Raw genomic sequence first — 26,550 nt, forward strand, 5'->3', positions numbered from 1 at the left:
ATCATATTCATTATTGAGTTTGAATTGAACCGAACTAGAATATATAAACTTTTGAGACGAGTCACATGTAAAACTGAATTCAAATAGTTTAATATTCGGCTTGACTCATATTAAAATGCATTGACTTGTTTTTTAATAAATGCATTAAGGATAAAAACCAACATGAAGATGAATAGCAGTAATCAGTCTCTATTAAGCTCATGTGACACACATGACTGTAACATGACCATAGTGGAGATCAAGTGACCGCAGCTCAATTGAGAGTCCAGATCTCCTCCTGCTCACAAAATACATTCCAACCCTCTATGACGAATCTCACGGTTCCAGTCTCATGTTAAGATGCGTGGTATCGGATGATGTCGGTAAATTGTTGGAACGTGTTTGATGGCAGGAGATCTTAACTCGCTCAATTGGATTTTCAAGAGACCTGAATCTGCCACGAGGATTGAGGGGAGTTGGGATCTCTACCAACGAAATACCCGTTCCAGCATCGACACCACACATTTCATACCTGATGGGTCCCAGCTTTAAGGGTTTATGGGTTTGGACCGGGCTACGTTCTGTAGTCCAGGAAATAAAAAAAGGACGGATGGTAGGGGGAGTCAGTGGCAGTTAACAAGCCACGTAAATCTCGCGCCATGTTCTATGTGTCAAGATGAAATATCTAAAATAACCCTTATGTATCCCGTATTATATTTGTTCCCTTGTCTATTAATAAGGGTAGTCACTGTAATCCATGATTTATTCTTTACACCCACTATAAGTTCGTTGTTATGTCTCCCGCGAAAATTCAATTCAGCTACTTTCTCACTTTATCTCACACTCACGCCTCTCAGATTCAGAGTCTGTTTTATCTTCTTTTATATTCTTCCTCAAATCCCTGAAGTTTTTAAGAAATGCCCCTGCAAACAAGGAGGACGAGGTTTCCTAGAGTAGTTATAGAGAGGGATACGGATACAGAAGAAAGTTCATCCGAAGAAGAAGAAGAGGAAGAAACGGGAGTGGTGGATGAAGAAGATGTTACCGACAACGAGAATGGCGGAAAAGTAGAAGAGAAGAGCTTGGATGCTTTGCATTCGAAGAATAAAGGGAAAGCCCCGATAACTATCAGTCTCAAGAAAGTCTGCAAAGTACGTCATTTTCGTTTACTCTCTAGGGTTTGAAATTGTTGTTTTTTCCTTTACTTTTTTTCATTGTTTACCTTTTGTGATCTCTGTTACACTTTTCTTTAGCCTCGATATTTGTTGTTTTGATTCAGGTGTGTAAGAAAGCGGGACATGAAGCAGGATTCAAGGGCGCCACTTATATCGATTGCCCAATGAAACCCTGTTTCCTATGCAAAATGCCTGGTAAGATTTCGACAAACTAGTGCAGTCATTCTGTTTCTCTTATTATGTCCGCGAAAAGAGCTACCTTTTTTTTTTTTTTTTTCTATTTCTAGTTATTGACAATTTTCCATGGCGTTTATCTGTCCAAGCTACAAACATCTTCTTCTTCTAACAGTATTTGTTTTTCTGGTTGTGTCTTTTATCTTTTGGGAATTGAAGGGCACACTACAATTACTTGCCCACATCGAGTAGCCATGGAGCGTGGAGTCATTCCGGCACCCCGAAGGAATACCGGTTTCCCTTTGGATTACATCTTCGAACGACAGCTTAGAACCAATGTTCCTATGGTATGCCACTTATTAAATGCTGCATTGTTATGTGGCCCTGAGAGGACTGGACTTGCTGATGATGCTGAGATGTCGTATGTTGGATAATGTTAATTTAGAAAGGGCTTACTTTTGATTCTGATCCCGGTTATCTGGGGTCCTGAGAGGACTGGACTTTTTTTTTTCTTTGTGTGTGGCCTTGAGAGGACTGGACTTGATACAGAACTAACCTCCTGCATTTTGTTGCATGAAGTGTCTGGTCTCAGACTTGAACTTGTGTTACTTATCACACTTGTCAGACTGAGATTTTACCATCTCACCAAGCAATGCTCCCTTTTGTGCTTCTTCTGCTAATGTTTACTGCCCTGATGGCTCATAGCACTCGGGGCTGTATGGCATTGACAACAGGTTCTTGTAGAAATTGATTTTAGCATGAATTCTTTTCCTTTTCTTTTGGTCATTGGAATACCTCTAAAATTTATTTTGGAAATGATGACAAATCTCATATTCATTGCTGTTTGTGTAATAGATCAAGCCACCATTTGTGATCCCAGATCAACTGGACTGTGCAGTCATTAGATATCATAGTAGACGTATAACTTGCTTGGAATTCCATCCAACCAACAATAACATTCTCTTATCAGGAGATAAGGTGGGCATTGCATACTTTGGCTGCATGGTGATATTCATTTTGTTCTTGAAGACTTGATCATTGACATTTGTCAGTTTTTTCTTTTTAATTGGAAAGAAAGGACAACTTGGAGTTTGGCATTATAGCAAAGTCTATGAAAAGACGGTGTATGGAAATATACACTCTTGTATACTTAACAATATTAGGTGAGCATATATTATGTAATTAGGATTATGCTAATTCTTCCTCTTTCCTAATTCAATGGTTATATTTGTATTTTCTTTTCCTTTATAACAAATCTGTTACCCCAACTTCTGTTGGCCATGCAGGTTCAACCCAACAAATGATGAAACTGTATATGGAGCATCTTCAGATGGTACTGTCAGTAGCACTGACTTGGAGACTGGAATGTCATTTTCTTTGATGGACCTGAACCCTGATGGATGGCAGGTAATAATTTATTTTCTTCATTTGTTTTCCTTAATTTCCTACTTTCTTTGTAGCCATAGTCATGTATTCAAGGTTGACATTTCAGTTCACTCTTGATGAGGTCAAAGTTTAGCTTTTTTTTGATTGAGTATTTAATGACATCTCCCAACTAACTTACAAAGCATTTTCTGTTGTTCTTGAAATTTAGAATTTTCTGAGCCCTTGAAACCACTCAGAAACTGATTGAAACTTGGAAACTTTTTAGGGTAGCTGACCTACGTTTTCAACTTTACAGAACTTATGCATTTAAAGCTATTTTGAAATTCTTGAGCAGATGCAAGAGTTCTATGAGCACCGAATCATTTATGTGACATGTTGTACAGTTATCAAGTTTAGGTGTATAATTATTTCGTTGTAGCTTGATCTTGTTTTCTGATTTATTTCCAACTGGAAAGATATTCTAAGATTTTTAAATTTGGAACTCGCTGAATTCTTGCAAGGGAATTTATGAACTGTTATCTTTGTTCGATTGAATGTTGCATCTAATCTCTCAAATGGGCAGAATGTCTATATTGGGAAAATTTCAGATTCTATCACTCCATCAATCCTTGAAGGACACTTATTGTTTTCTTTTTTTTTTCAACTTGGTTGTTTGATATAAATGGACATTTAATATACACAATGAATTCCATCTTTTTCTATATGATGTTCCAAGGTGACAGATAAATTTTAACGCATTTGTTTTGGTATAGGCATATAATGCTGTATTTGGTAGTAATCAATTCTTTTTCTAAAGTACTTTCACCTATATGTCCTAGAATCTTTTTCCCCTTATCTTGATGAGTCAGATTTCCTGATGTGGATTGGATTCCAACTCCTTTATCAATATCCATGTATTACTTTTCAATTGTCAAAAAAAAAAAAAACAAAAATCCATGTAGTACTTCAATCCTTGCAAATCTCGATCATATTGTTTGATTCCTATGCTTGCAAATTTGACAAATTAGAATGTTTGAATGCTATATGAAACTCTTTTCTTTACATCCCCTAACCATCTTGGTTGAACCTTTTGGCCAATTGGGCATTTTCTATTCTCAAAATTTAGAGTTTTCTGAGTCTCAACAACCATTTAGAAATTGCTTGGAATATTTTAGAATAGCTGACCTATGTTAAAGTTATTTTGAAATTGCCAAGGGGAGAGAGGAGTGAGATGTTTAAAATTATTGGTGCAATGCTTTGAGAGGATATCCAATTTCAGTGCATTTGGGAAAAAGTTGCTTGGCAGGACTGGACATGGATAAGGATGTGGTAAGGAGATGTGCATATATATTGGGTTTTTCTTCTTTTAGTGGCTGGTTAAGTATTTGTGCCTACCGCTAGGGGTAATTCTAAGATTCTGACCTTTTGGAACCCAATGTTGGACAGATTTTCTAAAATCTTGACTGCGTGGAAAAAACTACATTTCCTTGGGGGGTAAAATCATTCTGATTAAATCCATTTTTTCCAATCTACCCATTTACCACCTCTTAATGTTTAGGATTCTATCTATTGTGGCCAAGAGACTTGAAAAGATTGTGAGAAACTTTCTATGAGAACTTGGAGAGATAGAAGGATCACTTGATTAATTGGAAGGTAGTCACTAGAAACAGGATGGAGGCTTAGATTTGGGTAGGTACTACTTGGGAATTCTTCTCTTTAGGGTAAGTGGCTGCGGAGGTTCTCTATTTGGCTCAAACAAACTAATGCATGTGGTCATCAAAAGTATTCATGGTGCTAATTTACATGGCTGGGATGCGAATTTGAATGCAATAATTACTTTGTTTTCACATTAGAAATCCATTATCGCATTACTACCCACTTGCCTACATTTCATCAGATTTGATGTCCTATCATAGAAGGATCACTTGATTAATTGGAAGGTAGTCACTAGAAACAGGATGGAGGCTTAGATTTGGGTAGGTACTACTTGGGAATTCTTCTCTTTAGGGTAAGTGGCTGCGGAGGTTCTCTATTTGGCTCAAACAAACTAATGCATGTGGTCATCAAAAGTATTCATGGTGCTAATTTACATGGCTGGGATGCGAATTTGAATGCAATAATTACTTTGTTTTCACATTAGAAATCCATTATCGCATTACTATCCACTTGCCTACATTTCATCAGATTTGATCTCCTATCATGTAGCAAAACCTGATTTTGGAAAGACTTGTGGAGTAAATTCTGTGTTTTATACCCTCTTTCCATTCATTAAGATGGCTTAATCTTTGATTGTGGCATTGTGCCTTTCACATATTGGACTAACATGGGACTTGGGACTAAGAAGGAGGCTTTGGGGTTTTGGAACATTGTAAACCATGGCTTTATTTGTATTTCTATAGGGTGTCTATATTGATCACACCAAGTCTGATTTTACAACTTGGACCCTCAAGTCCTCTGGATCCTTCACTTTTGCATCTTTTTTCAATGGCCTCTCTTTGGACCTTAGCACAGTGCAATTTGTGCTGTTAATGCTATTTAGAGAGTACCAGTGCCACCTTAAGGGTAGTGATTTTTGTTGGGAGGTGTTTCATAATAAAATTAACATTTTTGAGATTCTACATGGGGAGAAGACCTTACTTGGTCCTTTCTCCACATGTTTGTCTATTGTGCAAGGCTAATGGTGAAAACTCTTTCCACTTGTTAATCTCTTGCAATTTTGTGTCTGCTATCTAAAAACACTTCTTTTCTTTGTTTAGTTTTAGGTGGTCTCCTCAAGATGATTTGAAAAGTCTTTTTTGAAGTTTTTTTCTTCTTCCCTACAAAGAAGAGAGGCAAAATTCCTTGGAGATGTATAGGAGTGGTTGTGCTGTTGTGTGTTTGGAAGGAAAAGATATGCATGGCTGTTCAGGGACAAGGAAAGGGGTATTGAGGAAATAATAGATGATATTACAGTTAGGGTAGCACATTGGATGGAGACATCTAACCTATTTGCTCTTTTTTCTTTTAATGATCAGCAGAAATTGGAAGCTGGTGGTTGATTCTGCTCTGATCAACCACATAATTGCTGAATGGTGCCCTTCACCCCTACTCTACTTTAAGCTGAACTTTGATGGTTGCAGTAAAGGCAAACCTGGTGTTTTCAGGGACAGTTGGAATTGGGGACTCACAAAGAGCAGAACTAGCAGCAACTCTGTTAGGTCTAAGAAGGGCACGATCAACGGTAGAAATATCATTGTAAGCAGGATTCAAAGGTTGTCATTGGTGGTTATATCATAATCTGGAGGGCATATGGCACTACAGACACATGGTGAGGGAGATCAGGGAGCTGATTAAGGAGCTAGGAACTAGTTTCAAGTGGGTACCCCTATCAGTTAATAGCTTGGCAGATAGCTGTTAAAGCAAGGGGCAGAGAGAAAATACTTGTTTTGGGATCTGTTATCTGGCAATCGGGGGGCGGGGGGGTTGTAATCTACTAAAATGGGGGTGGGTAGCTGAGACTATCTACGCTGACCATATAAATACGTTATGTATATAATTTGATATTTTTAATAATAAAATTTTGACAGTTACTGAAACAAAAACTTATCTTCTGAATTACTTCTAATTGGAATTATATTTTAGAGACTTTCAAATTTACAATTTGTTGAATGCTTGATTGGGAATTTATGAACTGTTATTTTTGGTGGAACCAATGCTGCATTGACTCTCCTAAAGTCCTAAATGGACAATGCATCTGTATTGGACATTACTTGTTTCAGATTCTATCATTCTGTTATGAACCTTAGGACACTTCTACACATTGTTTTCTTTATTTTTTCAGCTTGCTTGTTTGATACATAATGGCTTCCATCTTTTCAGATTTTCCTATATTATGTTCTAAGGTGGCAAAGAATTTTTTATACATTCATTTTACATGGGTACATAATGTTATAATTGGTATTACAAGTACTTTTCTCGTACATGCCCTGTAATCTTCTTTTCCATTATCTTGATGAGTCAGATTCCCCGATGTGAAACTCCTTTATCCATATCAATGCGAAATTACAATCCTTACAAGTCTAGATCATATTGTTTGGTTTCTAGTGATAGAAAAACATGACAAATTAAAACATTTGAATACTATGCAAAGTTCTTCTCTTTGCATTAGTCAACTTGGTTGATCCTTTTAGTTAATTGGACAATGACAGTTCTGTGGTAGAAATTTTTAGGTAGCAGGACTTGATACTAGGCTTTCCTAATATAGAAAAGAGAAAAAAAAAAACAAAAAACAAAAAACAAAAAAAAGTCCATGTTTATTGTATGGACTGCTTACATGATTGTTTTGTATCTGAATGACAGCATTTTTCTTTGCCTTAGGGTCCAAGTAGTTGGAGGATGCTCTACGGCATGGAAATTAACCAAGAGAAAGGGCTTGTGCTTGTGGCTGACAACTTTGGATATCTTTATTTGTAAGTGTTCTATTTTATTGTTTTCTTCCTCTATGTGTGTGTGTATGTGTGCACATATGCATGTGTTGTGTGCTTGTGCATTTGTATCTATGTGTGCATGTATCCAGGACACTTAACTATAAAAAAGTTGGATATTTGTCCTTGAATTTTTTTACTTATTTATTTTACATATGGTTGCCTTATTGTTTCACTTCATAGACTTATCTGGTGCTTGTCTTTTGCTTTGACTTGTTATTTTCCTCTTTCTATCTGTGTTGAAAATCTAAGTTTTAAACTGCTGTTCAACTTGGAACAATGAATGGGTATAACTTAAGGGGCTATGATATAATTTAATACATGGTTTGTCATTCATCCTTCATCTGCCCAATAACAATGTCTAACGTTGAGAATACTTAGTTAATATCTATTATAACTTAGGCGATTGATGCAGGATAATAAGGGGAAGAAATTCAATCTAACTCAATTTACACATTTGGTTGACTGGGTTTAAGGATATATTGGTTGGGTTTGTATATGGTTAAATTCAAGGTTGATAAAGTTGGTTAATGAATCATGATGGTGTTTTCTACACATTGATTGGCATTGGGTTTCTGTTAAATGGGATTGCGAACCCTATATTTGGCATGGGTTATGTATAAGATTTGCTAAGCACTGTTTGATAGGGAAAGATTAAGGTTTAATTTGTTGATAGTTTGTGGGCTGTTGTTAGGCTTTTAGGGTAGACATATGGCATGAAATGTTATTTAATGGATGGAAATGAGTGATCTATAATAAAAATGTGTAGGGTTGTAGGGTCATGTAATGTTTTAAGTTATAAGACTTGAGGAAGGTTTCGCTGGAGCCAATGGGATATCGTGAGAACCAAGATGAAGGTTTTATTTTTAAGGTTGTTGTGGGTGTAAAAGGAAGGTGCTCCCAAGAGGCCTGATGTTATGCCACAATGGGGCTTTTGGCCTGCTTCCCTAATGGAATGTTCTTATTAGCTCTAATTCATTGAGAAGAGATGAGGCTTCTACTTTATTTGGATAGAGTTGTTCTAGTAGTGAACCACAACATGGAGGTCTTAACAGAGCCAAGCTCTCTTAGCTCTCCCATAGAAGTTCAAACGTAGAACAAAACAAATAAAATTTAATTACAATTGGGCCCAAAAAAAACTTATTGACCCCTTGTTTTACTAAATCACCCCATTGATATTGGGGGTAAAAAACAATTGATTTATTTAAGAGAATGTGTGTGTTGGGATTGGGTGGGTTTTTGGGGATTGTAGCTTTAAGAGATTGTTGCATGAAAGAGATATAGGCCTTGATTCCATTAAGGCATGTATATATGTTTTTGGCAGGAATTGCAATCATACAGAGTCCATTGCAGATACTGAAGTTCATTTTTTGTCGGTGTAAGACAATGGATTCATCATATAAGTGCATTAAGTCGGTTGACCCAATAAGAATCTGGGCTAGACCGGACTAGTGTTTTAAAAGGCATGGGAGGCATACGCCTGGAGGTGCTCCCAAAATGCCCCGATGTCACAGGTGACTCCTTCATCGCGCCATCAAGCACCTACAGTGAGCCATCTGAGTGCCAACCGCGTGCCTTCATGGTGTCAACATGTGTGTCATGGGTGGGTTTTGCTTGTATTTTGTAAGGGGGACCACCAATGGCGTTATTGTAATTACTTAGTATGCTTTTCCATCATTTTGATGCTTCCTATTGTCACTCCCCCAAAAGCTTAACGTACTCTTTGAGGGGAGGTAGGTAGTCGAGTGAGCTCATAAGCGTGTAAAGGTTAAGCACGAGATCCCCTCGACACTGTACTGTGTGCTTGTGCTTACCACTGATTAATGCAATACAAATAGCCTTTTGCTAATTCGTGTGCCATCTTGTTGCCTTTGTGTGTGTGTTTGCTTTGTTTCGTAGGCTTACTCGCCCATTTCGAGTGCCGCACGGGGCCCCAATGATTACCCCCTTGACACCGAGGCATATGCCAGAGGCATTGACACCTCTGAGGCGTATGCCTCAGGTGCAAGAAGCGTATGCCTCATGTGCTTTTTTCATGAGGCGTGCTAGAGGCGTACGCCTCATGCGCCTCATGCACATCTTATATAAAAATGAACCTTTTCTCACAATAGAAAAAGGAAAACAAGGGAATATGTCGAGGGTGGAAAAATTGCATGTAACCATTTTATACTAATGGAATTACAAGTGGGATGGAAAGAGACTCATCCACTGCTTTTCTCATCTACGATTTCTTTGTAGTTCAGTAGTAAAGATTTATCGTTGCTTCTCTACTTCCACAGAAGAAACTCTTAACTGTATTCTGCCGCCTAACTAGGGGCACCCAAGGAGGTAATAGTCGAGGGATAGAGCAACCCCATAGAAGATGAAGGGGAGGATGGGCGAGGAGAGTAACTTCAGGTCGGCGGTGAAATGGAGATTGGATCTAAGCATTGAAGCAAAAAATTTCCTATTTGAGCAAGGAAGAACAAAGGGTAAGATGTATCTGAAAATCAGAGAAGGCAGTAGGGCGACAATCTTTCTACCAGAGGAAGCATGCTTCTGGTTGAAAGGATTTGTTGATGGAACAATTATCACCATAAGGGAAGAAGGTTGGAGAGGGTGTTTTATCATGGTGACAGAGCATTTTGGAGTCAACAAAAAGCAAGTGATTTGCATACCGGAAGGACAGAAAGGGCAAGGTTGGGCTTCCTTTGCCTATAATATTCAGGCGTTTCTCTTGGAGGTTGAGAGGAAAGGTGCAGAAGAATCTGATAGAAGCCCAGAGGAAATTAACAGTGCTCCGGAATCTGGCAAGGAGCAAACTCCTGAAATCCTGGTTGCTAGCTCAGTTGAACACCGGAGAGTAGCACTTGAAGATGGGAGAGGGAAGTGAGAGCACAAAATGGTTTTGATGGCAGAAAGGGTAGTAAGGGACTGGTCGAAAGTATTAGATTTAGTGGCAGTTAAACTGGGTCTAGAAGGTGATGCAGTATTATTACCTTTTGCTGAAAAGAAAGTCATTCTAGATATTGGTGGTAAGAAACTGAATTTCGGCACTGCACAAACAGAAGAAGGATTGATATAGGTCTAGAACTGGGTTCCAATCTGCAATGAAGTTGAGGTTGAAGACAATAGTTTCTTGATCAAACTTTTAGGGCTACCCTTCAACCTCTGGAATGAGCCAACCCTAGGAAAAGTTGTCAGAGCTTTGGGTGGTGTTTTGTTGGAGGCAAACATGAAGAACCTGCGTGCTGTAGAACTCAAGGTTGCAGGGGTTAAACCAGATAATCTGCCTTGCTCCTTCGAAGTGCTCTCTGAAGGCGCATGGTACAAAGTGTGGCTAGCCTCAGAAGCTGAGGCGCCTCTTTAGGGAAGACGAACAGAGGTAGGGGGCGGAGATGATGTCGCAGGATGGAGGACACATGGTTTCCAGGGACTGGTGGAGAAGATTGATTTGCATGGGAGAGTGAAAGAGGAAGGGGAACAGTCACAGGGGAGTTCCAAGTCTCGAAGCCTTCCAATTAAGGCTATTAATTCAAAATTTTTTGAAACTGGGAAGAGTATTGGTGATATCCCCTCCTATGCTGATGTGGCAAGAAGGGGAAAGACTCTGGCAGGTCCTATTAGAATTGCTTTTTCCGAACCAGCTGTAAGAAAGAGTGAGCCGGTTGGAAGCCTAGGCGAGCCGAAAGGTGAACCGTCTAGCTTCTCTAGAGGCCCACGTGACAACTTAAGTGGTCAAGTGTAGACCTGTTCATGGGCCGGGCCGGGCCGGGCTCGGGCCGGGCTTTTACTGTGTATTAACAAATTTTTTTAAGGCTCGAGACCGAGCCCGGCCCGACCATCGGGCCTACAATTTGGGCCCGAGCCCGGCCCTCATAAAAAGCCCGAAGCCCGAGCCTAGGCTCGGGCCCGAAATTTAGCCTATATTATTATTATTATTAATGTTGAAGCAGCTGAATAAAGAGAGAGATAGATTGAAATTATAAAGAAAAGAATAAAATATATATATATATTAAATTATAAATATATTTTAATAAATATTATATTATTTATATATTTTATATAATATATAAAATACATATTATATATTTTATAAAATATATAATACTGAGTTGGGCCGGGCCGGGCTTTTTTGACAAATCCCGAGCCCGGCCCGAAACACAGTCGGGCTTACTGTGTTAAGCCCGAGGTCAGGCCCGCGGGCCTAATTATATGACCAAGCCCGGCCAAGGTGCGGGCCGGGCCGGGCTGTCGGGCTACCCGGCCCATGAACAGGTCTAGTCAAGTGGGGCGGGTAAGGGAATGGAAGGCGATAGACGAGAATTTTCGTCTGTCATCTTCTAAAACGAGTTTGGCCGAACAGGAGAAGCTACAGAGAAATCGAACAGAAGGGAGAAACAAAGCTCTAAGCTGGATTAGTCAATTGGCCAGTGACGAGCAAAAAAGCCATGATATCGATCGCCCAAACCTGCGCTACATCAAGAATAAATTAGAAGAAAAGGGAAGAAGAAGACCAGGGATGGATTAGTTGCAATTCTGAAAATGATTATGATGAGAACTCAGAAGAGATTGAGAGTCTGGGTAGCTCGGAAGAAGAAGGACCCTACGAAGACCAAAATAGAGGGATCCTAAATCTGGAACACCTGTTCCTTGGGGATTCAGTGGGAGAACAACGGAAGGAAGTGGAGGCTCGGGTGTACGACACAAATACTGATAACAGAGCAGCCCAAAGCCCAAAACGGGGTGAGCCCCTTCCAACTTCTAGTGCTCTGCAAGAGTCAGTGAAGGTGGTAGTTCCAGTTAACTTAGATTTGAACAAGGGTACTTCATAGAGAGGTAAAGATCTGGATACAGGAAGAGGTCTTTGTGTTAACCAGTGGACGGGGAATAGATCCCTCCAAACCGAGGAAACAAAGAGCTCCAAATTTTCAAAACTGGAAGTGACAACCAATTTTCCTAACTTGCATGTCTCTCACAACCCTCAGTCAATCTCTGGTAATTCCATCAACTCATTCAATTCAGTTTTTGTTATTGATGTGTGTTTTGTGTCCTTTGTTCCAGATTCCCCTCTCAACCATGAGTCGGAGGCACATGGATAGATAGCCACAGTGAGACCACAAGGGGAGACCGAAGGGGAGGAATTGATGGGGATAACATGCAGGGAGGAAAAAATTTGGGGGATCATTGAGAGCCTAATGGGAGAAGTGGAGAGGAAGGAACTATAGAGGGAGGTTATAGAGGAGGCTGAAAGGGTCAGTGGTGGAGAAAATGAGGAAAGGATTGAGAAGACTCTTAGGAGTGGGGGGAGTGAAACAAGACAGAAAGAGGAGACCGGTAGGGAAGAGTCACTTGCAGAATTTGTGGGTAAGCTGGGGTGTAAACTGAAGAATCCGAATGATTTAAAAGCTTATCTCCAAAAAAAGAGGACAGTAAGATCAAGAAAAGAAAGTTGAGTGAAGTTGAGAGATTAAGAATAGACAGTGAGGGGGATAAGAAGTTTGAGGTGAGAGGGGATAGAAGGAAAGGGTTGAAATAGAAGTTGGAGGGGTTAGGCCTGAGTTTCAAAATTAAAATGAGAATCCTAAGTTGGAATGTGAGGGGGTTGGGTAGTGCTAGGAAGAGAGCAACAGTCAAAGAGGTGATTAAGAAGTTTAACCCGGATGTGGTATTAATTCAGGAGTCCAAAAGAATGGAATTCGATTGCAGATGGGCAAGAAGTGTGTGGAGTTCTAGGGGGATAAAGTGGGCGGTTGCTCCCTCGTGGGGATTCTCAGGTGGGGTTATAAGTTATAACATTGTGGAAGGAAGAGGTACTAATAGGAGTGGAGGAACTAATAGGTGATCATTTTGTTTCTCTGAAGTTTAGACAGGTGGAAGATGGGTTTGAATGGGTACTAACAAATGTATATGGCCCCAATGACTATAGGCAGAGGAAGAATTTATGGGAAGAATTGAGTGATATTAGGGTCCTCTGGGAAGGACCATGGTGTGTGGGAGGGGACTTTAATGTAATGCGGTTCATAGAGGAAACCAACAACCCCAGGCAGAGAGTGACAACAAGTATGAGGAAATTCAACCAATTAGTGGATACATTTAAGCTGAAAGAACTTCCACTCCTAAATAATAACTTCACCTGGTCCAACCTTCAATCAAGGCCAATATGCTTTAAGCTGGACAGATTTTTGTTCTCAATAGATTGGGAGGAACATTGGGGTAATCTAACATCTAGAGCACTCCCAAGGCTTACTTCAGATCAGTGGCCTATAGTGTTATGTAAGGAGGAACTGAGAGGTGATGGACCTACTCCATTCAGGTTTGAGAATATGTGGTTGATCCATCTGGGGTTCATTGAGAAAATCAGAGAGTGGTGGGAGCAGTTTAATCCGGCAGTAGACTGGGAGGGAATGAAATTCCACAAGAAACTTCAGTTCCTAAAATCACAAATAAAGGAGTGGAATAAGTTGGAGTTAGGAAGAATAGAGGAAAGAAAACAAGTATTGCTAGTGCAGATTGAGGAATTGGATATGAAGGAAGAAAGGGGATCCTTTGGAGAGCAAGACAAGAAGTTGAGATGGGATCTGAGGAGGCAGATGGAAGATATTTTGGTTAAAGTGGAAATAAGTTGGAGGCAGAAATCCAGGTGTAAGTGGCTAAAGGAGGGAGATAGAAACACTAGATTCTTCCATTCAGTGGCAAATGGTAGGAGGAAAAAGAATTTCATATCAAAATTGGAAGTAGAAGGACCTGTCTTATCCCACCCGGTAGAAATTGCTAAGGCCTTAGTAAATCATTTCAAATCTACTTTTAGAAGACCTTTAAATAAGAAGGTGTGGTTGGAGGGTTTGGAATGGCCAACTTTGAGTGCAGAGAATAGAGAGTGGTTAGAAAAGAGTTTTGATCTAGAGGAGATAAAGGAAGTAGTATTCTCAATGGATAGGACAAATGCTCCGGGTCCAGACGGCTTCACAATGGCTTTTTATCAGGATTGTTGGGAGGTTGTGGAGAAGGATCTTGGGTCAGTCTTTGATGAGTTTCACAGAAGGGGAATAATTAATCCGGGGTTGAACTCAACTTTCATTGCTTTAGTCCCAAAAAAGAAAGAGGCTTCACAACCAAGGGATTTTAGACCTATCAGTTTGGTGAATGGCTTGTATAAAATAATTGCAAAATTCTTGTCTCTCAGGATAAAGAAGATCCTTCCCCTCATTATTGCACCCAACCAGGGTGCTTTCGTGGAGGGAAGACAAATCACAGATCAAATCCTCATTGCTAATGAGAGCTTGGAGAGCTTTAGGAAATCTAAGAACAAGGGAGTGGTCTGCAAATTGGATTTGGAGAAGGCTTATGATTTAGTTGATTGGTCTTTCTTATTGAAGGTGTTGAGAGGTTTTGGTTTTGGAGACAAGTGGTGTAAATGGATATGGGGTTGTGTTAGGACTTGTAACTATTCTATCTTGGTGAATGGAGTTGTGGTTGACTTCTTTCTTGCCTTGAGAGGTATAAGACAAGGAGACTCACTCTCCCCTTTCCTGTTCACCTTGATTGCTGATGTACTTGGGAGATTAATCCATAGAGCTGACTCGAGGAATTTAATAAAAGGTTGGCATGTAGGAAGGGAGGAGGTTCCACTGACACATCTGCAGTTTGCAGATGACACAATCCTGTTCTGTGAAGGTGGGGACATAGATTGGATCCGGAATTTGAAATTGGCAATATAACTTTTTGAGCAGATGTTTAACCTCAAGGTGAACTTTGATATGAGTTGTGTAGTGGGAGTGAATATGGAGGAGAGGGAATTAAGTGAATATGCAGGTGTGCTAGGGTGTGCAATGTCGGATTGGCCTTTGAAGTACTTGGGCCTCCCCCTAGGAGATAATCCTAAGAATGAAAGCTTCTGGAACTCGTTAGTGGAGAGATTTGAGAAGAGGCTTGCATCCTGGAGGAAAAATTATCTCTCCTTAGGGGGGAGAATCACCTTGATTAGATCTACCCTAGCTAACCTTCCTATCAACTTTCTGTCAGTGTTTAAGATCCCCACCAAGGTTTCCAACCTTTTGGAAAAATTAATGAGGGACTTTTTTTGGGAGCCTGGAGACGAAAAGAGAGATCATAGGGTGAGTTGGGAGGTGGTAACCAGAGGTAAAAAGCTAGGAAGCCTTGGGATTGGTAACATTAAGAAAAGGAATATGGCCTTGTTGGGGAAATGGTTGTGGAGATTTACAATGGAAAAAGATAAGTTGTGGGCTAAGATTGTGGTTAGCATACATGGGCTGGAAGACAACGGTTGGGATCCTAGAATTGCTACAAGGGCTACAGTTGCTTCTCCTTGGAAATCCATTCATGATTTGCTTCTAGCTTTCTCCCCTTGGGTCAGGTATGGTCTTAACTCTGGTAATCGAATAAAATTATGGGAACAGACTTGGGTAGGGGATTCACCTCTGAAGGACCAGTTCCCCTCCTTGTAGGCTTTGTTAGACTTGAAAAATGAACATATTTCTTCTTTCTTAGGTCCTTCAGATTCCACCTCTGGTTTTGGTTGGAACCTAGGTTTGAGAAGGGCAATTAGGGATACAAACTTGGACAACATCTTATCTTTGTTATCCATCCTTGAGAATGTCTTCCTGGATCCTAATAAGGAGGACACTAGATTCTGGACTCCTTCCACCTCAGGTACTTTCTCTTGTGCTTCGTCAGCCTCCTGTCACATTAGGGGTGTCCTTTCCAGTTAAAGAGATCTGGAGCAAGTCCATTCCTCCTCGGGTTGGTAGTTTTTGTTGGAAAATTCTCCTGGAAAGATTTAACACAATTGATTTACTTCAAAAAAAGAGACCCAATTCTTGCTTACTTCCTAATTGGTGTACTCTTTGTAAAGCTGATGGGGAAACTGGTTACCACCTTATGGTTTCTTGTAAGGTTGCTAAAACTATATGGGAGTGGGCTCTTTCGCTCTTTGGGTGTTCTTGGAATCCTCCCAAGAGTGTCCAGAGGCTGTTCTCTCCTACGTTTTTCAGTTGGCCTAAGAAGAGAGGGAAGATTATGTGGAGGAGCATTAGGGCAGCTGTATGTTGGTCCCTTTGGGAAGAAAGAAATTTACGAATTTTCTCAGACATGGACAGATTCTTGGCAAACCTATTAGATCTAATACTTTTAAGGGCTGTCCATTGGCTAAAATCTCTGGAGCAGTTTTCAAACTTTCCTGTAGCTGACTTATTAAGAAATTGGAAAGAGATAGCTACTTCTGCTATGTGTAAGAGGTCTCCTAGTCCCTCATGGTCCCCTCTTTTCTCTGGATTTATAAAACTGAATTTCGATGGTAGTAATTTGGGGAATCCAGGACCTTCTGGGATTGGGGGAGTGTTCAGGAATGAGGAGGGGGTTATTATTGCTTTGTTCTCAGGCCCCATTGGGGAAGGAGACTATCTTAGGGCTGAGATCCTTGCAGCTCTGGAAGGAATTTGTTATGCAGGAGAGAAGAATGGAAGAAGAGAGAAAAGAGAGAGAAGAAGAGAGAACTGACAGCAAAAAGATACTGCAGGCGGCGCAACTTCTTTAATATATAGACTAGGGCGACAACAACTAAAATAAGGAGTAAAAGTACAATAGTACCCCTACAGTACTATACATAGGAAAAAATAACAGCTGTTAACACTCCCTCTCAAGTTGGGACATAGATGTCAATCATGCCCAACTTGTCACATAAATCATGATGTCGTGAGTGGTGTAGTCCTTTCGTAAAGATGTCTGCAATACTTGTACAGTTTTGCATCTTCATCACACTTCCAGTCCACACTTTGATAATGATCTAACTCCTTCCAGACAGAGGTCAAGTCTGAGTAGTACACAGATAGACACCTCTCCCCCTGTTTACAAGTAGTCAATTCTGCCTGTAGCTAGTAGATTTTTGCATAGTGTCGCAGTTCCGAATATGATGATTTTGCTTGTTCCCAGATCTCATTTGCCGTTTCAGCCTACATGAAATTCCTTCTTATTTGAAGTTGCATAGAAACTAAAAGCTAAGACATGACCATGCTGTTTTCTTGGTTCCATCTGTCATATTCAGCACTCCCAGAATGTGGTTCTTTGATTCTCCCGTTAATATAACCTATCTTTCTCCTTGCAGTGATGTACAACTTGATCCCTCTTGACCACTCTAAATAATTTAAACCATCAAGAGGAATAACAGCCATGGGAAAGGATAGGTCCACACCCCCACTCATTCCATTCAGCATTGAGGAAACACCGGATGTAGCAGAATCTTCACCACTCATGATTTCAGATTCAAAAACAACTCTTAAATGGGGTACACAGCCTTAAAGAAATTCAACACCGAGGGGGAACGAATTTTTTTTTTCTTCAGAAACACACCTCCTTTTGAAAAAACACAGGTGCTGTTACAGCACTAACAGGTCACTTTCTGACCTTCAGTTCACCATAAAAGCTGCTCTTGTAGCACACAAGAGGTACTGGTCACTTTCTGACCCACAGTTCACCATAAAAGCTGCTGTTGTAGCACACAAAAAGGTCCTTACGACCTACAGTTTCACAGGGATCAGTCGACCCCATAAAAAAGGAAAGAAAGAGGTGCTGATCACCTCACATCCAATTGGCAGACCTAGTACAGGTTCTGCCCTGGCACACGACCAGAAAAAAAGGTAAGAGAGAGAGAGAAAAGTTACTTCAGTGTGTGAGATCTTCAATCAGCCGAACAGCAGATGAGGGTGGCAGATCTGGAAATCTGGTGCGAAGAAGAAAAAAAAACTGTTCACTCGACTTCTCCTTTCAGATCTGATAGTCCCGCTCTGATACCGTGTTATGCAGGAGAGAAGAATGGAAGAAGAGAGAAGAGAGAGAGAGAAGAGAGAACTGAGAGCAAAAAGATACTGCTGGCGGCGCAGCTTTTTTAATATATATACTAGGGCGACAACAACTAAAATAAAAAGGAGTAAAAGTACAATAGTACCCTTGTGGTACTATACATAGGAAAAAATAACAGCTGTTAACAGAATTCAAAAAGCAAGGGAACTAAATATCAGACATTTGGTCTTGGAAGGTGACTCGAAGGTGGTGATTATCTGGCTGAAGGAAGAGGACAGTGGCTTGTGGAGATATAACAATGAAAAGAAAGAATTCTGTTGGTTGGGCAAAGACATTGAGATACACTATAGGTGGGTGAAGAGGTCTGCCAACTCATTTGCAGATGGGCTGGCCAAGCAGGGGGTGAATAGGGAGGCTATCTTCTAGGCTAATTTTTGACTTTCTGTCTTTGTTTTCCGTTGTTGGGGAGTTAAGTCTTTTTACCCTCCCTATTGTATGTAAATCTTCACAAATATTCACATCATTAATAAAGTTTTACTGTTATTGATAAAAAAAAGGACAAAAAATAAAAGAAAAAAAAGTAAAGGAAAAGAGAAAGAAAGAGAAGAAAAAAAAAAGAGAAAAGGATAGAAAAGAAAAGGAAAGGGAAGGGGAGAAAAGATAAGGGGAAAGAAAGTGGTTTGCCCCCTGCCCCTTCGGTGCCCTCCAGCCCCCGCCCCCCTTTCAACTAATCTTATGCATCTTTATTCTTTTTAATATAAAATATTTTTATTAAAAATAAAGCAAAAATGAGATCCCCCCTTCCTCTTCATCCTCCTCCCCTTCCTCCTTCCTCCTAACCCCCCTCCTCTTAAGGAGGTTTGCGCCTCTTGCATTATGAACTATGCCTCATGCCTCTAGGTAGTGGAACGCCTTGCGTCACGCCTCCACATTTTAAAACATTGGACTGGACCTATTCAGGCTGATTATCCACTTGAGAAAAATAATTTACAAACAATTCAAGAGCTAGAACTTTCTAGAATGGTAGCATTTAAGAACATTCCAAAATAGCAATTAAACGATGTGCATTAATTTAAGTATAAGGGAAAAATAGGCAATATATATATATATATAAAAGAAGATTCTACAAAATGGTCCAAAATATTATAAATAGGGCCCCATACCTGTATGGGAACCCATTATGGAGAGGAAGAAACCCATATTCTCTCTCTCTCCTTTGAATCACTGACTTCTCTCCTTGGGAGTGCCATTCTTGTCCTGACCTTCGGAGTCAAACTACCAACACTGCCTTAATGAAGCCTATTGGCTTACAATGGGTAACTAAGGTATTTAATTGCACTGTATGAAAGAATACACACACACACACAAATATATCATACATGATACATCCCATTATATAGGCCAAAGAACTCCACCTATCTCATTTTTTATTAAGCTTTTCATTTGAGCCCAAAGGAATTGGTACCTATTCACCCCTTGCTTGACCAATACATCAGCCAAACTATTTGCCGACTTTTGAACCCATTGAATTGTTACCTTTAATTCCCTTGCTAGCCATCCAATTTCCTTAATAGTTTGTGTATGTTGCCAAATTGCTTGGGTATTGCTTTCTGTCCATCTAAAACCACTTTTGAGTCCCCCTCTATCACTATTATGATGATATTCATTGATTTTGTCAATCTCAAGCCTTGTAGAACTACTACTACTAACTTAAGCTCCTGTGGAATCTCCAATGCTGACTGGGCTTGAGTACATTGTTGAAGTAGTTTCATTTCCATCTCTAAACACACTACCCACTTCAAAAGTCTTAGGTTGCCAATGTTATTGCCATCAAAATTGAGCCTTATAAATTTGCTGCCACGTGCTAGGTGGTTCCCTCTGCCTTTGAGACATAGCTCTAAAGGTTAATGAGCTGGTCACCATTTGTCATCCTCTGAAGATATAATCCATTGAGAATGAGAGAAATATTTCTACTTATCTATGTTTTTTATTCAATGCACCACTTTCATTGTTATTCAGTCAATAATTGCTTCCTTAGTGTGATTATGCCCGTTGAATATCCTTGTATTCCTTTTTTTCCCAAGTGGTTCAAATGATGGTTACCCTACAATGCCATATAAACCTCTCCCTTTTCCTTGGCCACTTGAATGTAGTCAGCTTAACATACTGCCATATTTGATGACGTCCACTTGCAACCAAAGAGAGAGAAAAACCACTCCAAAAGTCAAGTTAAAAATCAACAGGAGATTGACAAATGGTAAGAAGTCTCTCCATTTTACATATTTTTGATGCCAATGAAAATAAAGGTTTGGAAAAAGTTCCGTTTCAAGTGGTGATTGCTCTCCCAAACAGTAACTTGGTGGACAAATAATTAAATGAAAAGATAAAGGAAAGTAGAATAGCTCTATCTAAATTGGGAATGTATAGGAGATCTGCACCATCCTAGATTCACATGCACTGTCAAAGAGATATAACACCTATAGAATGATGAACAGAATCCTAGAGCTTTAGACTCTCATTCTATATGTAGAATGATAGGGGAAATAAAACTATAGATGCACGGCTAGAAACTTTACTCTGCATACTCTTTCAAACTTCGATGAAGACAATAGGGAGTTACCCGTTGCTTTTAGATAGTATTACCTGTGTATTTGGCTCAGGTGTTAGATGTCTAGATGCTACCAGGTATCGTGCTTGCCTATGCTTGGGGTGGGGTAAGGGTCTGCTATTGGAGCAGGAAACAGAACTTGCTAGAACAAAAAGAGAAAGAATGGGTTACTTGGAGATTCAGTGACAAGAGATGATGGAAAATGGTGAGATGTGAACTATGGAGACCATCTTGTCTAAGTAAAATCCTACATAGAGATCTTTTTCTCAAAAGCAAATTTTGAAGATACTCAACTCAACCTTAATCCCAACGATTTGGGGTTGGCTACACGAATCCTATCCTACCATTGTGCTCTATCATAACAAAGACAGTTTTTAAGATGCTGATAAAAAAGATGATTTCTGAAGATTGACTATATGAAAGTAGAACCTTGCTGATAAAAAAAAAAAACCCTTAAGGTGTGCTTATGTAATGGTCCTAAAGGTTAAATAGCTTGACCTGATGCTTTCCAACACTCTTAAGGCTTTTGGTGTATCAGTTGTTGCCATTTCATATCAAGTTCAAAAGTTAAAAAAAAAAGGTTAGTATATCAGCTTTATGGTTAACATGTCTTGGGATTTCTTGTTTAGTGGTGCCAATTTAGCTGCCAATACTCTTCACTTGTATCATGTTGATGTTATTGGCAAAATGTCATGGACTGTTTTGCTATTACAAATGCTGTCAGCAAGGTATTCATAAAAAAAATGCTGTCAGCAAGGTTCAAAATATCAAAATGTATGTCTATCATATGATACATATCACTTTTCAGGGTAACCGATATGCTCATCAGTAAAGGTTAATTGACTTTATTTGTTTTAAATGCTGTTTCATGACAAGACAAGTCCACTGACAAAATGTCAGACCAAAAACATAAAGAGGTAGATGAGTTTCAATTGAATGAAAGTCTTGGTGCACAGATTTTGCATGTCAAGAGTATTGATATTTTGAACCATGGCTGTCAGTGAGGTTAACATTATTTGATTCCAGACTGTTTGATTTCCTAGATGTAAACCTACATAGAGTGGTTGGGAGGGGTTGCTATCTCCCAATTATTGTTTTTGTTTCTGTTTTGTTTTCCTTCCTAATGGTTATTTTATCTCTTCTTCCTTTTCTTAAAGGGGAGAGGATGCAGAAGCTAGTAGACTTGGGAGAGGAAAGCTAAAGTAGTAAATATGAAATTTAAGGCTACACTCTTATTTGGGGACTGAATATTATTCCTTTTGGAGAAGATTGATCCATGATTTTTCTTTCACTTGTGTAAAGTCTGTTAAGCTATATGGCCAAATATTAGGTTGATTCTTCCCATATGACATTTTAGGGTGGATATGCGCTCAAACAACAAAGTTGGGGAGACAATTTTGATTCATAAAAAAGGTAGCAAAGTTGTTGGGCTTCACTGCAATCCTGTTCAGCCGGAGCTTCTTCTAAGTTGTGGAAACGATCACTTTGTGAGTTTTCCTTTGGGTTTTGCTTTTCCTTTTTATCTTTGTTACCGCCTTCTTTTTCGTTTTGATTGATTGGCAATTGATGTTCTATTTATTTGGCCTTCTAAATATCGTATTATTTCCCTTATTGTATTTTCTATTGAGAGTTGCTCTTGTATCAGCAAAACTTTTACTTGTGCAAGTTGTAGCTGTCAAAGAGTCAAAGAGGACATCATTGAATGTTATATTATGCATCAATTTGTTATTTGAAAATGTTCTCATTCTGCACATTGAGGCTTGAACACTTTTTTCCATGAGTTTACAGAAATTGTTTTCTTTTGTAAGGTTTTACTATATGGATGTATAAGTACTTCACAGTGAACTTCCTCCCAGGCTCGTATATGGGATATACGTAGATTAGAAGCTGGAGCTTCCCTTTATGATCTTCCTCATGGTCGTGTTGTCAATTCTGCATATTTCTCTCCACGATCTGGAACCAAAATCCTCACTACAGCCCAGGACAATCGCCTTCGAGTATGGGATTCAATCTTTGGCGAGATGCACTCCCCAAGTAGAGAGATTGTACATAGCCATGATTTCAACAGACATTTAACCCCTTTTCGGGCTGAATGGGACCCAAAGGTGATTGTGCATGTATTTGGAGTTTCTACTATGTAAAAAATTCTGTCCTAAAGCTTCTAAAATGAATGTATTTACAGGACCCGTCAGAGTCCCTTGCAGTAATTGGCCGTTACATCAGTGAGAATTATAATGGAGCTGCCTTGCATCCTATTGATTTCATAGACACGAGTACAGGCCGGCTGATTGCTGAAGTGATGGAACCAAATATCACAACTATCAGTCCTGTTAACAAGTTACATCCACGAGATGATGTCATGGCATCTGGGAGTTCAAGGTTCTGATTCTATACCATAGTCGTGTAAATTTGTGCTTATGTTCCTGTTTTTGCTGAGTTTTTCTTATTTTTTCTTATTTTTTTTTGCTTATCAAAAGAAATTACTTAATGATTGAAATAGTGAATACAAAGAAGAAAGGACCCCTAAATTTAAGTGGCTAAACTATAAAAGAGACAAAAAATGGGACCCACATAAATGAGAATGCCCCTTCCAAAAACAAAAGGAGATACACCTTGCTTTGCTCAGCCCCACTCTTAGCAAAGAATTATCTGATCATGGCTCATGGGATCCATCTGAATCATCTGCTGATCATGGAAAACCCAAGCTTTACTGATTCTAATTTGGTGCCACATAGACCAGGGGCTTTTAGTATCACCAATCATCCCCCCCAATAAAGAATTTAATGAATTCTATTTTCATTGTACCCAAAAGTATATTCTTGTTTTTGCTTCATGCTAGTTCTTGTAACTTGATTCATAATCAGATATTGCCACTATGATTCCAGCAGTCCAGTTATGAAACGGGAGGAAAGAAATCATTGAAAATAGAATAGTTACAAAATCCCAATGAAACGGAACCTCTGATATGATATCTGAAAATGAGTATGAAACCTCCTTCCTTTTTTTTTTTCCTTTTCTTGATTTCCCCTGATAAGTATTTTTAATTGTTTTTATCGATCAAAAAAATTGTTGTTTTTCCCTGATAAGAAAGCTTAAAAACCAATGAAGGTCTTTACAGTGTACCATCCTGTACACCCTTAATGCCAGTTAAATACAAAATTTAGCTAGCCCATTCAAATCTCTCAAACCCTAAGTCCTAAAAGGCTAGTAATATTGGCAAATTTATGACCAAAAGACCTTCCTCAAGCCTTCAAATATTCTTTGGTTTCTTTTCTCCAAATCATCCAATAAATGAGGGATGACAATACTATTTGGCCTGGAAAAAGGGAGAAAAAAAAGATCCCAAAGGCTTTTCCAAACTGATGTGCCAATTTGCATGACTCGATGATTTTAATATGAAAACCTTGTAATAGAAGATGAGCCACAAAAGGCTTTTGCATATTTGATGACCTCAAATGCAATTAGGTTAGTGGAATAAACAGCTTTTTTTGAATCATTTTCTTTTTGTTTTAGCCAATAAGAAGGCCTTCCAATTTCTCGAAAAGGAGAAGTAATGCATATATAGAAGTGAAGAAATTGAAAAATACAAGTTCTCTAAAACATTTTGAGGAGTTCATGAGGAGTAAGAGTAAGAGGAAGGAGGGAACTAGCTCTTAAAATGAAATTCCCACAGAATTCTAAGAGTACTGGGCAATAAAGAGGTAGAAAGAGAAGGGAAAGGGGCTTGCAAAATGGGAATCTCATAGTAGGATTATGAAAAACTCATTTTCATCAACAATGAATTAGAAAATCTGTGAGGATACAGGATAAATCGCATGCCTTTAGTTTCTTTTTTTACTGGAATTCAGGGATATAATATAACAATGCGGATCATAGAATCATTGGATAGTGATATAACTTTCACAAAACCTAGTTTACTCAAGAAAGCGCAACTCAGCCTGAAAGCAAGTGAGAAGGCACCTGAGCAAGAGCAAGGCTTGAGGTCTTGAGAAGATTAGGGAGTCATTTGCAAACTGAAGGAGGGTAATAGGATCACTGTCTGTCAAAATTTTGAAGCCCTCAAGGTATCCACCTGAAACTGTTTTACCTATCTACCTGCTTGGGTTCGACTATGATATCGGAAATATATGATATCTGAAAATTTTTTGACCAATCAACTGGGATCATAAACGTTGTAGCCAATCAGGTGTTATTTATCAAAATTCATGGGTGGGTTTTGATTGGTGAAAACTCTTCCTATATCATGTCTTTCCCACATCATAGATTTTCCCATGCCTGCTTAAGGCCTTCACCATAATAATAAAGAGGAATGGGGAGATTGGGTCACCTTGCTGGAGACCCCTCTTGGCAGCAAAGAAGCTTCAGTTTTCCATTCACCAAGATTGCTAATTTTGCAGCTGCAAGATAGCACTGGATCAATTTACGTCACTGCATACCGAAACCAATCTTTTGAAGCAGGTAGTCACCAAAACTCCACCGGACATGGTCATACCTCTTCTCCATGTCTGGCTTACAAATCACTCCTGGCTTCTCAGCTTTGAGCCTTGAATCTATGCATTCATTTTCTACCAATGCGCCACCCAGGATCTATCTCCCATACACAAAAACACCTTGTGAAGGGGAAATGGTTGGGCTTAGTACACATCTTAGCCTATTTGCTAGCACTTTAGAGATGAACTTGTGAATACTTCCAATTAAACTTCTGTCTCCAAGCTCTCTCTTCCATGCGAGACAACTGGCAAATCTCTTCTCTAGCAAGGTCTCTTTGACTGATCTCCTTATATGATAAGGGGCTTCTTCTTTTGAATCTAGAGCCTTTAACGTCTCTAGCCATTGCTGCTTTCTGGATTGGATACAACCCAATCTGATGAAGTAGACTTGAGGTGACATCAACAAATAATATCAATCTAGTATTTCTAAATCATACCCTGGTGGCTCTATGGAGAGGAAAGTCTTGAGGAACAAGAAAAAATCTTAGGAGTCCTGAGCCATTTAGTACAAAAAAAAAATGTCAGCATTTGAAGATATGTTGGTACTACTTTATTGATGAATAATCAGAGTTCTGAGGGGATTGCACTCTTATTTCTCTTAGGCTCCATAGATTCAATCCACAAGGGATGGAACAATTTTCAGACTAAATATTTTAGCTATTATAACCACCTCTTTTACACTGAATACTTTGTTTTCTTCTCTTTTTAGTTTGCTTTGATGTGAATGACTGCAAGACAAAGTTTGAAAATATAGTGTCCTTTATATATCCTAACAAAGCAAACATTAAATAAAAACTCTCATTTTGTGTGTCTATGCTTTTTCTTTTTTTTATTAGTTTACTTGTTTAGTTATTCTTACTTTGTTACTATTTTAGGTCAATTTTCATTTGGAAGAACAAGAAATCTGAGCTCCTTGAAGGGAAAGATGAAAAGAAGATTGTTCATTGTGGAAAAGCTGGGAAGAAAAGCAATAAAAAATTTGGGGGTGAGAGTGATGATGACTCTGATGCTGATACATTCAGCTCCAAGGGCAAGAACTCTAAATCTAAGAGATCTGAATCAAAATCATCTCACACTTGTCTGACCAAAGTAAAACGCTAAGATGTTGAAAAGTTCTAAAATCCAAACCATATGAATCATATAGGAAGATTCCATTTTGGTTGGAAGTTCTTGCCAAACTTGTACAGGCTGCTAACATGCTCTACTCGTTTGGATTTTCTTCTTTGGTACATTCCTGTCCCTATCAGCTGTTTAATTTTGTATAGCTCTCTTTTTGAATTACTTCTGTTGTATTACTTATATTAAATGCAGTTTGTTTTTTTGGTAAAGCTATTAAATGTAGCTTGGACATTGGGAATTACAACCTTGTTTAATTTTACTAATATTCTCAACGGTAGTAGCTTTTAAAGTTTTTTCAGTAGCACATTCAGTCCTTGTCACAAACGCAACCTTGAGAACGTGAAACTGACGCAAGTATCCATCCAAAATAAAACCTGAAA

The 26,550-nt window shown here is 39.1% G+C and overlaps 1 protein-coding gene across 1 annotated transcript; it reads left to right on the forward strand.

The window, feature by feature from the left end:
• The first annotated feature begins 778 nt into the window (after positions 1–778).
• On the forward strand, positions 779–26,388 carry DDB2 (damaged DNA binding 2). Its single transcript, XM_010264539.2, has 11 exons — positions 779–1,130; positions 1,259–1,349; positions 1,548–1,675; positions 2,184–2,306; positions 2,403–2,491; positions 2,615–2,735; positions 7,050–7,141; positions 21,919–22,048; positions 22,418–22,666; positions 22,744–22,940; positions 25,927–26,388. The coding sequence occupies exons 1-11, from the start codon at positions 897–899 to the stop codon at positions 26,150–26,152; spliced, it is 1,680 nt and encodes a 559-aa protein (XP_010262841.1). The 5' UTR covers positions 779–896; the 3' UTR covers positions 26,153–26,388.
• The last annotated feature ends 162 nt before the right edge of the window (positions 26,389–26,550 follow it).

The sequence above is a fragment of the Nelumbo nucifera genome, chromosome 2, assembly GCF_055504915.1.
Source record: "Nelumbo nucifera cultivar China Antique chromosome 2, China Antique-T2T, whole genome shotgun sequence".
Taxonomy (NCBI): Eukaryota; Viridiplantae; Streptophyta; class Magnoliopsida; order Proteales; family Nelumbonaceae; genus Nelumbo; species Nelumbo nucifera.